This window comes from Sus scrofa, chromosome 1 (assembly GCF_054392235.1).
Source record: "Sus scrofa isolate SSC_HxYL_T2T_F1_AM1 chromosome 1, Sscrofa_HxYL_maternal_Yorkshire_Landrace_v2.0, whole genome shotgun sequence".
Lineage (NCBI taxonomy): Eukaryota > Metazoa > Chordata > Mammalia > Artiodactyla > Suidae > Sus > Sus scrofa.
Genome location: NC_139383.1, coordinates 286,737,098 through 286,750,609, shown reverse-complemented (window position 1 = coordinate 286,750,609; position 13,512 = coordinate 286,737,098). Strand labels below are relative to the sequence as shown.

At 59.5% G+C, this 13,512-nt stretch overlaps 1 protein-coding gene across 19 annotated transcripts in view; it reads left to right on the top strand.

Annotated features, from left to right (window-relative positions):
* The first annotated feature begins 7,371 nt into the window (after positions 1–7,371).
* SARDH (sarcosine dehydrogenase) overlaps positions 7,372–13,512 on the top strand; it is a 64,833-nt gene continuing 58,692 nt past the window's right edge. For 11 of the 19 annotated variants that reach the window (XR_014843747.1, XR_014843753.1, XM_085022239.1 and 8 more), the window contains exons 1-5: positions 7,898–7,992; positions 9,167–9,513; positions 10,731–10,909; positions 12,256–12,435; positions 13,367–13,490. Coding sequence is in view for 15 of the 19 variants with exons in the window: in XM_085022239.1 (XP_084878365.1) it covers positions 9,183–9,513; positions 10,731–10,909; positions 12,256–12,435; positions 13,367–13,490 (814 nt within the window). In the remaining 4 variants the exon portion in view is untranslated. 19 annotated transcript variants of the gene reach the window in all.

Genomic DNA, 13,512 nt, shown 5'->3' with positions numbered 1-13,512 from the left:
GGAGAACATTGGGTCCTGTTACCATGGAGATGGAACCAAACAGGACCCATCGCCTCTGGGTGGTGGGGGTCAAATGAGATGCTCAGCCCGACACTATCGGGTGTTCAGCAGGTGTCATTTTTTTGTTACACTTGGGGGAGGCGAGTGTAGATATTTAAGGTGACAAAGCTGAAGCTTGTTGAAGCTTGCCCCCGGCCCTGTCCAGGACCCAGAGCCCCAGAGCCTGGCTCGAGCTGATGCACCCAGAACCAGATTGCAGGGACCCCATCTGTTCTGGGGCAGCCCCCCCTCTGAGAATCTCAGGTGAGCCCCGCCCCCGCCCCAAGATGCCTGGTTCCCACACCACCTCCCGAGAGCCAGCCTCCAGCTCTGCATTCTCGTGTCCACACCTGGGGGAAATGGAAGGGCCTGGACCCTTGCTGACCAGTCCCCGGGCCAGCACTCAGCTGCCCTGAGCAGGGGCAGCTCTGGAGAAAGCCCCTGGCCGTGAAGCAGAGAGCCGTGGCGGCCTCAGGCAGGTGGGGTCCAGACCTGAAAAGGGGGCCAGTTTGCAGGCTGCATGTGGACGGGGTGGCAGCCCGCCAGGGAGGAGGGCCTGCCTGCCCGAGGCCTCCCTGGATGCTGGGAAGCAGGCCGGAGGCGAGCACTCCTGGTCACTGAGGGATGGCCGACCGTGGGCTCTCGGGGGCCCTGAGTGAGCTGATAGCCGCAGGCTTCCCCCGGGCCGCCACGGAGGCCACTGGGTCCAGAGTTGGAGAAACGCTCCTTGGATGAAAGGTGGAAACAACCCATTTTCTGAGGTGCCATGGAAACCCCCCACCCCTCTGCCTCCACTTCCCACCCAGGAAAACCACAGAAGACGATGAGGGGAAGGCTGGGCTGGAAAGAAAGGGCCCCTCTTGGACAGGAGGGTTACACACAGCAGCACCAGGGCAGCCTCTAGGCCCTCAGGCCGTCTGGGGGTGAGCCCCGAGGTTCCAGCACTCGCGGCCTCAGCCACAGGTCCTCGGAGGCAGGAGCAGGACCTGGGCGCCTGCATAAAGCCGGGGTCTCTAAAAGCTCCCCCATCATGAAAAGGAAACTAACACGCGTACATAATAATAACATCTTCATTCATTAGAAGATTGATCAGGAGTTCCAGTTGTGGTGCAAACAGAAACAAATCCAACTAGTATCCATGAGGACGCAGGTTCGATCCCTGGCCTCCATCAGTGGATGAAGGATCTGGTGTTGCTGTGAGCTGAGGTGTAGGTTGCAGATGCGGCTCAGATCCCGAGTTGCTGTGGCTGTGGTGTAGGCAGGCAGCTGTAGCTCTGATTCGACCCCTAGCCTGGGTGCTTTCATATGCTACGGGTATGGCCCTAAAAAGCAAAAAAAAACCCTTTTTTTAAAAAAAAGGCATCAGGTTTTTTCCGTTTGTTTGTTTTTGTCTTTTTAGGGCCACACCCTCAGCACATGGAGGTACCCAGGCTCGGGGTCCAATCGGAGCTGTAGTCGCTGGCCTACACCACGAACTGTGTCTGTGACCTGCCCCACAGCTGACAGCAATGCCGGATCCTTAACCCACTGGGTGAGGCCAGGGATCGAACCTGCATCCTCATGGTTATTAGTTGGGCTCATTAACCACTGGGCCACAGCGGGAACGCCAAGAAAGACATCAGTTTTAAATGTGTGTGCTATTTATAAGTTAGCCTCGAAATGCATAAAACAAAATTGGCAGAAGTGCAAGGAGAACTAGACAGGCTCATTGTCACAGGTGTGAGGTTTTAACCCAAGTCTCTCCGTTCAAAGGTCAAGCAGATAAAAAAAAGTTAGCGAGGCTAAAGAATCGAATCAAATAACATAATTAGCAGGTGTATATGCAGGACACTGGGTCCTCTTGCAGGAAACCCATTCTCTCCATGGGCCGTAAAGCAGTTTCAATGAATTTCAAATCATTTGAATCCTATAGACCAGCGTCTCTCACCACAATGAGCTGAGTTAAAAATCAACGATTAAAAAATATACAAGAAACCTCCATATAGTGGCAGACGAAGAAACATCCCTCTAAATAAGCAACAATTGAAAAGCAGATCAGAATGGAATTATAGAACATTTCGAATTTGTATTTTTAATTTAAATGATAAGGAGTTCCCGTCGTGGCTCAGTGGTTAACGAGTCCGACTAGGAACCATGAGGTTGCGGGTTCGGTCCCTGCCCTTGATCAGTGGGTTAACGATCCGGTGTCGCCATGAGCTGTGGTGTAGGTTGCAGACGCGGCTCAGATCCCGCGTTGCTGTGGCTCTGGCTTAGGCCAGTGGCTACAGCTCCAATTCGACCCCTAGCCTGGGAACCTCCATATGCCGCGGGTGCGGCCCAAAGAAATAGCAAAAAGACAAAAAAGAAAAAAAAAAGAAAGAAATGATAAAAATACTCCGTAAGGAAAACTTGCTGAATAGCACTAAAGCTGAACTTGAACCCAGACGGGTGACCTTGGTAGCTTGGGGCACAAAAGCAAAGGGCTGGAGGTGGGTTTTCTCTTCAGGCATAGTATTTTTTCAGGCTGAAACAAAGCATTTGCTTCCTTGAATAAAGGTTTCCTCTCTCTGTTAAGCATTTTCACATTATCTGTTTAAAATGTAATTTTTCCAAGTAGAAACTTACAAATGGATTAAGAGTGCGCAAATTACAGGGTTTTGAAATTACAGCTCTGGTTCAGAGGGTGTTCTCACGGCCGGAGGAGGGGGTGGCGGTGGGACACTTTCCTGATACGATTTTACAGTGTTCGTGGGTTAACACAGCCTCCTGCTCCTTAGTCACAAGCTCATGTGTTCATTTTCCTTAACTACTTAGTTCGGATGCTGTACTTTCCCCGGAAAGAGAAAACCCACACATGCACCTAAGATCTCTGTGGGCACGCTGGACCCGGCTGGTGCCAGCTCACAGGCACTGATGGTACAACCTCTTCCCAAGTCCACCTTTGGTGCTGTCCTTCTGTGGACACCTTGCCAATGGCCCTGTGGGGGCATCTGGCCACCGAAAGCCGCCGGTGTGCCCCACCACCTCGAGAGCCCAGCATTAGGCGCTGAGCGTCTCTCCACTGGATGCGAAGGTTCACTCACGGTTTAATGATAGACTAGAACAATCCTGGAGATGAGTGCACTTTACAACACGGCCTCGAGATACGTATACTAGAAACAGACAGAGTTACAGGGAGAAATGGACATCCCGGTCACGGAGTGGGGTGCGGGGGAGGCGCTCACACTGAGAAACGGAGGAGCCCATTCAGTAAGGAGGCTCCCTGCCAGGGAGTGCTGTATGGAGGATGGCAGGAGAGCCTGCAGAGCCCAGGCTATTGGTCCCAGTGGGGGCCCACCCCCCTACCCGTCTGGGGGTCTTCTCTCCGGGACAGTCCCTGCCTCGGAGGCTGGGTCCCCAGTCTCTGGGTCCAGGTCTCTCTGGGTGTCATACTCACATATGGCCACCAGGGGGCAGTGTTTTCTGTGACGATGCCGCCTCCTTGTCAGCCTGCCTGGGGATGACCAAGCCCTGGACTCAGTGGGAGGCTGCCCTGCCCCAGCACCCAGGAGGGGGCCAAAGCCAGCACCATACAGTCCTCTCACCCTCCCTTCTTTACTGCAAGACACGTGTCCCTGGTTGCCCAGCCCCCACTGGGGGTGCTCCTGTCTCGGGGGCTGGAGAGAGGAAGGGGGCTTTACCCCAGGCAGCCCCAGGGGGGTCCTGGTCCAAAAAGCAAGCTCCCAGAGGGATGCGAGCGGGCAGAACAGCAGGATGGGAGGGACCCACTGGACAAGACAGGCCCCACCTAAGAGGACCTGGCAAGGGTGTGTCCTGGTATTCCCAAGAAGCTTGGAAATCTGGATTTTTTATGGAAAAACTCCAGGGCCACACAAACAAGAGCTAAGCACAGCCTGGATCACGGCAGTGCCGCCCGGCCAGGGGCCGGTGCGGGCTCTGCCACAGGAGTGGCCTCTTCCACCTCGTTTGCTTCCTTCACGAATGACCTTGGAAACAAACGCCAGAGTGAAGGGGGATCCTCCAGACCCTTCCCCAGAAGCACCTGTGCCCAGGCGGCCGCTGCCCCCAGCTATTCCCACCTGCCCTGGGGAGGGCCCCCACCCTGGAAAGACCACCACTCACCTGCAGATGATGAAACTTTGTCCTCGTGACGTCGTGGGGAGAGTTGACGTCATTATGTTGGGTTTTATTTTAGGGTCCTTGTTGGAAAAATAAGATCTTGGCAGTGACAGTGCAGCCCTCAAAGATTGTTCTGGGAGTTCCCGTCATGGCTCAGTGGTTAATGAATCCGACTAGGAACCATGAGGTTGCGGGTTTGATCCCTGGCCTTGCTCAGTGGGTTAAGGATCCGGAGTTGCCGTGAGCTGTGGTGTAGACCGGTGGCTACAGCTCCAATTAGACCCTTACCCTGGGAACCTCCATATGCTGAGGGAGCAGCCCTAGAAAAGCCAAAAAGCCAAAAAGCCAAAAAGCCAAAAAAAAAAAAAAAAAAAAAAGCTGTTCTGGAAACTGCTGGTCCATGAATGGTCTGGCTCCTGCTGGCTGTGTTCTGCCTTGGTTTTCTCATCTCTACAATGGGCAGCAGCAGTTCCTCCCTCCTCTGAGCTGCCATAGGAAGCACTGCCACCCCCACCCCCCACCCCATGGGTGTTCCAGGCTGGCACCACTCAGGGGTGACGGGGGCCAGGTACCAGGTGTGGCTGGGTCAGATGTTGCCCGGGATTGTGGGGTTGTTACTTAGTGTCCTTTTCTGCAGGACCACACACAGAGCTCCGGGGAGGAGCCTCCTTGCAGCTCCTCCCCTGCTCCACCCTGAACTTCTGCCCAGGCAGAGCGTGGCCTACAGACGCCTCCCTCTGTCCCCGGAGCCTGGGAGCAGGTGAAGCCAAGGGCTGGCGGGGGCTGTGGAGGGGGCCAGCCATGGCCAGAAGGAGGCATCGCAGGGCTGGCCTGGGTGCGACCAGGCGGTGTGGGCAGGCGAGGTGAGACCTCCACAGGTCTGCCTGAGTGTGTGGATTTGACTGTGCCTTTGACCTGCATCAGGGCTTACTTCAAAGGGCGCTTAAGGGAGAAAGTGTAATATACAGAGAAACTTACAAACCCTCCCTGAAACTGACCAGGGGTTGTTGTCTTGGCCAGGGGTGACCAGCCCAGGTGGTTCAGCAGGCTGGCGGCAGGACCCTGTCCCAGTGTCCCTCCTCCAATCTGGCCACCTCCTTAACTGAGCCCCCCAGCACCCAAGGAGATGGGGTGACCTGTCCATCTCTCCCAGACCGGGGCAGGGCCTGATCAATGACCCCTCCCAGGCAGGCCCCGCCCTCCAGCCACCACCCCTTGTCCAAAGTCCAGGGGGACAGTGCTGCCTGCTCGCTTGGAACAATTTTGCAACCGCTGCCCGTCCTTGAGTGCGGGGTCAAGAGAGGTCTGGGCTGCCTCGGCTACTGTCCTGGGCTGCAGTGACCGCTCTGAACCTGCCTGTGCGGGACGCTGAGGAGGACACAGTCACGCTCCTTCCTGGTCCTGTGACCCTGTCCTTCTCCCCACCCCGTGAGGGCAGCCGTGCCTCAGGCTGCAGGGCCAAGCCTGCCGTCCACTCAGTGACCAGGCCAGCGTCCTCCTTGCCCTGGCCCCCAGCACCACCCCCGGAAGCCTCATGCTGGTGGAGCCAGCCTTCCTCCAGAGGGACCAGGGGAGGGAGTGGCAGTCTCTGTTCCCGTAATGGGGACCGACAATGGTGGCAGCACATGGTCACACCAGAGCCCAGGCCACCTCCTCCGAGACGCCCTCCTGGGCTCCTGCTGGAAGGGAAGACAGCATGCCCAGGAGCGACCCCAGCACAGCCAGCCTGGTGCCCCCCACCCCGCCCCTGTCTTCTTCCTGGACCCTGAGCCCCTCAGGGGCGGGGAGGGGTTGTCTTCGTCTCTGGGTCTCCCAGCAGGGCTTTGCATACAGTAGGTGCTCATTAAATGTGGAGGACAGACAGAAACTGGCAGCAAGGCAGCTGGACAGTCTCAGTGGATGGAGAGCACAAATATTTGCCTGTATAATTGCAGTACTGCTCCTGGGTCACTCCCTGTACCAGCAGCTGGCATTGCTGTGTTGTTCACTGACCATAATTTAAATGATACTTTCTTTAGTCAGGCAGGAAGAGGAGGCCCTATTTCATGTATGTTATGTTATGTTATGTTATGCAACCTACACCGCAGCTGTGGCAGTGCTGGGTCCTTTACCTGCTGTGCCACAGCGGGAGCTCCCAGAGGTCCTGTTTTCTATCAGCACCTGCTCTGAGTCTTTGCACATCCAGGGGTGGGTGTGCTTATTCTTTTTAGATTTCCGCCTGGCATCTTCTGCCTGCGCACAGACCAGGTGCCCCAGACCCAGAAGCAGACTGCAGGCTTCTGGTCCAACTCCCCAGTAGCTTGCTGTGTGACCCGAGGCCAGCGGGCTCCCTTCTCTGGGCCCTGGGGCCCCCAACAGTCAAATGGAGGCAGGCGTCCCTGCCCTGGGAGGCTGGGAAGGTCAGAGGCTCACAGACGTCCTGCCAGGGTCACAAGGATCTGGGAGCTCAGGAGGGCAGGGTGCAGGGGTACAGACAGGTTAGGGGCAGTGAGAGCAACCCAGAGGCCCAGACCTGCCTCCCAGGGCAGCCAGAGCCCCTTCCCTGGATGGGTGTTGGGCAGGGGCGGAGTTGGGGTGGGGGCGCCCGTAGCCGAGGCTGGTCCATCCCATGGCCCTGGATCACCCCTGCAAGGAGCCTGGCCCTGGCACCACGCTGCTGTTGCCCAGCACTTCCTGCCCACCTGCTGTGCTAAGTGCCTGTCTGCCCTGGGGAGCATGGCAGGCACTGTTCACCTGCAGTGACCCTGTAACCCCGTTCTAGAGATGAAGAGGTGGGGTCACCTATCCTGTCACCAGGCTTAATAAGGTCTCAGGGTTTGCAGCCCTGCTCTGCTGCCCTCAGAAGGACCTGCTTGGGAGTTCCCGTCGTGGCGCAGTGGTTAATGAATCCGACTAGGAACCATGAGGTTGCGGGTTCGGTCCCTGCCCTTGCTCAGTGGGTTAACGATCCAGCGTTGCTGTGAGCTGTGGTGTGGGTTGCAGACGCGGCTCGGATCCCGCGTTGCTGTGGCTCTGGCGTAGGCCAGCGGCTACAGCTCCGATTCAACCCCTAGCCTGGGAACCTCCATATGCTGCGGGAGCGGCCCAAAGAAATAGCAAAAGGACAAAAAAAAAAAAAAAAAAAAGAAAGAAAGAAAAGAAGGACCTGCTTGGCTGCCTCCCTGGCCTGCCAGCCGGTAGGCGGGACAGGGGCTGGCAGCTCGGCCAGGGGCGGCGGGGGTAGGAGTTGGGGAGGGGAGGGTTCCTGCTGGGAAGGAAGGAGGAGACAGCGCTGGCAGGCTGCTTGGGCCCAGGAGTGCTGTTGCGGCTGCAGGTACACCCTTCGGAGCAGGGCCGGGACCTTCCCTGGGCTGGGGTTGGGACAGGCCAGGAGCTGGCGGGGACTTCTGCCTCGGGCTGGGTGGGCCCAACTTGTGAGGCCCTCTGTGGGAGGTGCCTTGGCCTGGGCACCTTCCACCCCCACCCCGTCCCCACCCTAAACAGCTCGAGGCCCCACCCCATGCGTCTGACCCAAACCTTGGTAATGAGCGGCCAGCCTGCTGACTCGGGGGTGGGGGAGGGTGAAGGAGAGCAGGTTGATGTGGCAGCAGGTCTCCTGGCCTGACGGAGGGCACTGGGCAGCCCCCATGCCAGCCTCCATCCCCAGCTCAGGGCAGGGCGGGGGTGGGGGTGGAGGGCAGGGGGGCGGGGAATGCCGGGGCCAGCAGAGCAGTGGGAGGGAACCAGGAGGCTGGGCCAGGGGCGGGTTCCAGCCTTGGGCAGAGTCTCGCCTGCGCAAGCACATGAGCCCGACTTTCTGCCAGCAGAACAGCGCTCTCGGGGCTCTGGAAGACTGAGGCGCCCCAACGGCGAGAGGTGAGTGCAGGCGCGGGCCAGGGGTGCACAGGGCACCTCTGCCGTCGAAAGGCAGATGGGCTGTCAGAAGTGACACAGGGACTGGGCTGCCTGCCCCAGCCTCCAAGCCCCCGGCCCTGAAGCCTCTGAAATCACCTCTCCCTGCCCCCACCCCCTGGCAGGGGAGGGTCCCCACTGTGACCTGCAGGAGGGGCGGCACTCCCTGGGGAGGGTGAGAAAGGGTGTGGCAGTGGGTCCCTCCCCCAGACCAGGCCCCGTGACATCTGTGGACCGAGGGGTCAGAAGCGGGCAGGAGGGCCTGCTGCCTCGGCCACACGGTGGCCCTGTGACCTTGGTCACCTGGGGGCGCCTCCTTGGGCCTCAGTCTCCCCCCTCCGTGAAATGGGGACAATATAGCCACCTTGACTTCAGAGCAGAGGTAACCCGCCTGCTGTGTGGCACGGAAATGGAGGAAGACTTTCCTGGTTAATTGGCTGATTGATGCCAAGCTCGGCTGTGAACGCAGCTGCACCACCTGCATCAGTTCCTCCACTGCAGCCAAACCTTACTTTTCCTGCTGACCCCCCACATGGGCCCAGGAGCCTCTCCGAGGTGTCCTTCCCCTGTCCCAGTCTTCTTGTAATTGTGAGGTTTGGGTTGGGTAAGTCTGGAGGGCTTCCTGGAGGAGGAGGGATGCGCAGTGAGCCCTGCAGGCTGCTGGGAGGTCACTGAGGAGGAGGGAGGCTGGTTACCCATCCCCTGAGCCCCGACCTGGATTCTGAGATGGCCCGAGGGAGCCGGAGGCCCAGACCCCCTGCCTCTCTCACCTTCTGTCTTGGGTCCCAAAGGGCTCTGGGACCAACGAGGCAGAAGTAACTTCTGTCTGGGAGTTTTCCCAGAGGGCGTGTTGGATACACCAGAGGGCTGGTTGTCCCCGCCTCAGAGCTCCCGCCACCTGCCCTGCGACCCCGCCCCTGCCGTGTACACACCCCGCCCCCTCCTGGTCCTCACTGTGGTCTCCAGGGTCCCGGCCAGAGTCTGGTGCGTGTGAGGCCCTCGGTGCCCATGGGCTGGACACGTGCTGTAGGAGGCAGGGGACAGAGGACAGCATGGGGGCACTGTGCCCTGGGCTCCTACTTGACAGAGCACCCACTGCGGCCCTCTGCACCCCAGGCAGCTCCGACTCTTTCCCCAGCAGGAGCCGAGTCCCCATGGCTTCTCTGAGCCGAGCCCTGCGTCTGGCCGCCACCTGTCCTCACCGGAACCCTGCCCAGGGCCTGGGGCCACGTCCCCGGACTGGCGGGACCGGCCCCACCACCGAGAAGAGCGTGCCGTACCAGCGGACCCTGAAAGAGGCTCAGCAGCCCTCAGCGGAGGCCCAGGGCCCGAGCCAGCCCCTGCCCCGCGCGGCCAGCGTGGTGGTCATCGGCGGGGGCAGCTTGGGCTGCCAGACCCTCTACCACCTGGCCAAGCTGGGCGTGAGCGGGGCGCTGCTGCTCGAGCGGGAGCGGCTGACCTCCGGCACCACCTGGCACACGGCAGGTAGGGGCCCGGGTGCAGGCGGGGGCAGAGGGTCTGGACTCGGGCAGGTGCCGGCTCTGGGCTGACAACCGGAGGCCACTGAGCTAGAGGGGAAGGACATGGAGAAGATGCGGGGTCCTCTGAAGGTGGACAGACGGGGCCGTTCCTGCCACCGCGCCCCACCCCGCCCCGTCTCTGAGGAGCTGTGATGGGAGGAGGGAGCTGATGTGGCCTGTGGGACCCTGGAGGGGGAAGCCAAGACCAGGGCTGGGTGCCCAGGCCACTGTCCGTTCAAAGAGCAGAAGCCCTTTCTGTGGGCGGAGCCACCTGGGGGGGGGTTGTCCCCTGGGTGGAGAGGACAGTCGGGGGAAGGGACCATCAGGAGTGACACGGAGCCGTGTCCCCCATGACTCTCATCCTCCTAACTAGCCAGTGGGCATGTATTAAGCACCTACTATATGCACGTGCCCTTATTAAGCACCCACTGTTTGCACCCCCGTATTAAGCACTTACTGTGTGCATGCCCCCCAGAGGCAGCCAACTTTCTGCCTTAACCCTGGGTTCAGTTTGCCAGTTTCTGTGGGGAAAACACGCCCTGTGGCCGATGTCACACTCACGAGCGTGAGGTCCCTGAACGTGCAGCCAGGAAGAGGTTCAGGCATCACTCATCTGGAAAGCTGACACGGCTGACCCACACCACTGCCTCTGCCTCCCACTGCCCCAGCTCCGCAGGACCCACACGGCCTCTCCCTGGCAGTAATTTCCCCCTGGCCCTCCCTCTTCGCACAGGCCCCTCTGAAGGGAGCAGCTTCGTGGGCCAAGAGGCTGCCTTTGGATGTCAGTTGGTCCTTGGTTGGGGTCCCAGCCCTGTCATCTTGGGCACGGAACGATTTGGTGTCTTTCTTTGATTAAAGAAAAAAAGTCACAGGGTGACGGGGCTGCTCTGTCACCTGCGAGGGGCTCAGCTCAGGGCCCAGCACACAGTGGGTGCTTGATAAATAGGAGCCTTTGACATTGTCACTCTCTGAGCTGCCCAAGGGCTGGGAGGCCCATCCTGGACCGCAGCTTTGACCCTGTCATCTGCTCACCTGCCCTTGGCGCTCTCCATGGCCTGGAGAGAAACCCCGGGCCCCCTGCCTACTCTTTGGGAGCCCTGACCCGCTGGGGGAAGGGGGGGCAGCGCCGCCGGGCTGGGGGCTGACGGCCCCTCACGCCCCCCACCCTCTTGCCCCTGCCAGGCCTGCTGTGGCAGCTGCGGCCCAGCGACGTGGAGGTGGAGCTTCTGGCCCACACGAGGCGCGTGGTGAGCCGGGACCTGGAGGAGGAGACGGGGCTGCACACGGGCTGGATCCAGAACGGGGGCCTGTTCATTGCGTCCAACCGGCAGCGTCTGGACGAGTACAAGAGGCTCATGTCGGTGGGTGCGCCCCTGCCGGTCGGGGGCGGGATAGCATGGCGCAGAGAGGGAGCCCCTGACGGATCTGGTGCGGGCCCTGGTGCCACCCTTGCTGGCCGGGCCACCAGAGACACACGCCTCTGAGCCTCGGCATTCGCGCCTTTGAAATGGGACCGTGTAGCACAGCACAGTTCGCAGAGCGAGAAGGAAGGAGAAGCACAATAACTGGGAGCTGTCCTTAGGCAGGGCTCTCAGAGAAGATGGGATGAGTGATGAAAGCACACTGCCCAGGAGGCAGAGACCCCCCTTCTCCCCGCACTGCTGCTGGGGCTTAGGGAACGCGGTTGCGGGGGAGACCGGGGTGGGGGAGTGCTGTCTCCTCACTCAGAGCAGCCAGGCTTGGACCCCAAATTCCGAGTCATGGGTGAGACAGTCCTCCAGCACTTCCTCCCATATTGAGCGCCAACTGAATACCCGCTCAGGGCCCAGGGAGCAGAGCTGGCTGTGTGGGGAGCACAGGTTCACTGTCACAGGGCTGCTGAGCTCCCTGGGGTGTCAGGGCGGAGGCAGGGGCAGCTGGCTTCATTAGAACTGGCCGGGTCTCGGGGTTAGGAGGTGGCCCCATTCTGCCTCCTCCTTCCCTTCCCACCCTCCTCCCCCCTTACTCACTCATCTGCTGGGATTCAGGCGTCCAGAGGCATCCAGCCGGCCTTTCGGCTCAAGGTCCGCTCAAGATGACAGCTCAGTGAAGTCTCTGCCACTTTTCATTAACGATGCTCAGAGAGAAAATCTGATTGGCTCAGCTCCCAGTTGGGCGGAGCCTGCCCTGATAGGCAGATGCCTGAGGACACTTGATTGGCTGCCCTTGAGCCAATCAATATGTTGGGGGTGTGGTCTGCCACACGGAGGGCCTGGGGCAGAGGACCACGGGGGACTCTGGGGAGCCGGTCTGACCAGCAAACCTGGTCCTCAAGCTCAAAATATTAGACCTGTGGGCATTATTTTTATTTGTTTTATGTAATAAGTCCTGATGTGCCTGGGACTGGTCTAAACTCTTACGTGTCAACCACATAAACCACTACCACCTATTCACCCAGGTGACATTAAGCCAATACCCCCAGGTCACATGGGTCCTGTCAGAGCTGGATGGGAAGGTGGGAAGGTCACAGAGCCTGCTTCTGAGCATGACGCTGTGCTCCTTATCCTTCCCGGGAGCTGGCCTGGGGGGCGGGGGCCGCTAGGGCCTGGTGGCCCACTAAGGCTTCTTGGAGGAAGCAGGGCCAGAGCTGACGCTTGGAGGCTCAGATGGGAGGACGTGACTGGAATGGGTCTGCTCCCTGAGGGCTCAGCTGCTTTCCTCCTGCCAGCTGGGCAAGGCCTACGGCGTGGAGTCCCACGTGCTGAGCCCAGCAGAGACCAAGGCCCTGTACCCGCTGATGAACGTGGACGACCTCTATGGGACGCTGTACGTGCCACACGATGGTACCATGGACCCCGCCGGCACCTGTACCACCCTCAGCAGGGCTGCCACTGCCCGGGGAGCACAGGTACCATGGCCGCCCGGCCCTGGGTCCCCCGCATCCAGCCCACCTCTCCTGCTCAAGAAGCCCAAGAGCAGAAGGCAAGAGATCACGTGCTGTTCTCGCTGCCATGCGACCTTGGCCAGGTCAGACCTCCGCGCCTTCTGATCCGATGCCGCAAAGCTGGCCGCCTTGGGTCTGTCCCCGTGGCAGCTCTCCTCCCTCCCCGAGGTCCCGGCCCTGCAGGACAGGTGAACCTGCCCCAAATCTCTTCCTGTAATTTTTATCTTCTTTTGTCTCAAATACACACATAGCTGTAGGAAAAATAAAAGACAAATAAGCAAAAAGAAATGAGAAGCGCCCCGAGGTAACCAGGGCTGATGTTTCAGTTTTAGTCCAAGTATTTCTCTATGAAGATGTTTATGTAAAAAGAAATGGAGCCAGGGAGTTCCCGTCATGGCTCAGTGGGTTACGAACCCGACTACTATCCATGAAGATGCAGGTTCGATCCCTGGCCTTGCTCAGCGGGTTAAGGATCCTGCGTGGCTGTGGCTGTGGTGTAGGCGGGCAGCTACAGCTTCAATTCAGCCCCTCACCTGGGAACCTCCATATGCCACAGATGCAGCCCCCAAAAGCAAAAGATAAAAAAAAAATGGAGCGAAATTGCATCACATGTGACTTTTTACCATAGGCACCTCTCAATCAAATGAGCCCCCACCTCCTTGTTTAAAATCTCTTTACAAAAAAGAGCCCCTGTATGTGGGGACAAATCCCCAGGTCGAGGGACATGGGGGATTAGATTCTGCCCCGTGGTGGCGCCCTTCCCCACTGGTGTCACGTGAGGCCTGCCCATGCAGAGGCAGGGCTCCCGGTCCCGTGGGGCTGGGGTGCCCAGAGGGTGGGTTGTTAGTGCGCTCAGAGCCTGTGTGGCTTCGGAAGCAGCTCCTGTCGCTCCCAGGTCATTGAGAACTGCCCAGTGACGGGCATCCGTGTGCGGACGGATGACTTTGGGGTGCGGCGGGTCGCGGCCGTGGAGACAGCGCACGGCTCCATCCAGACGCCCTGTGTGGTCAACTGTGCAGGTGGGAGTGCATTTTCTCCTGG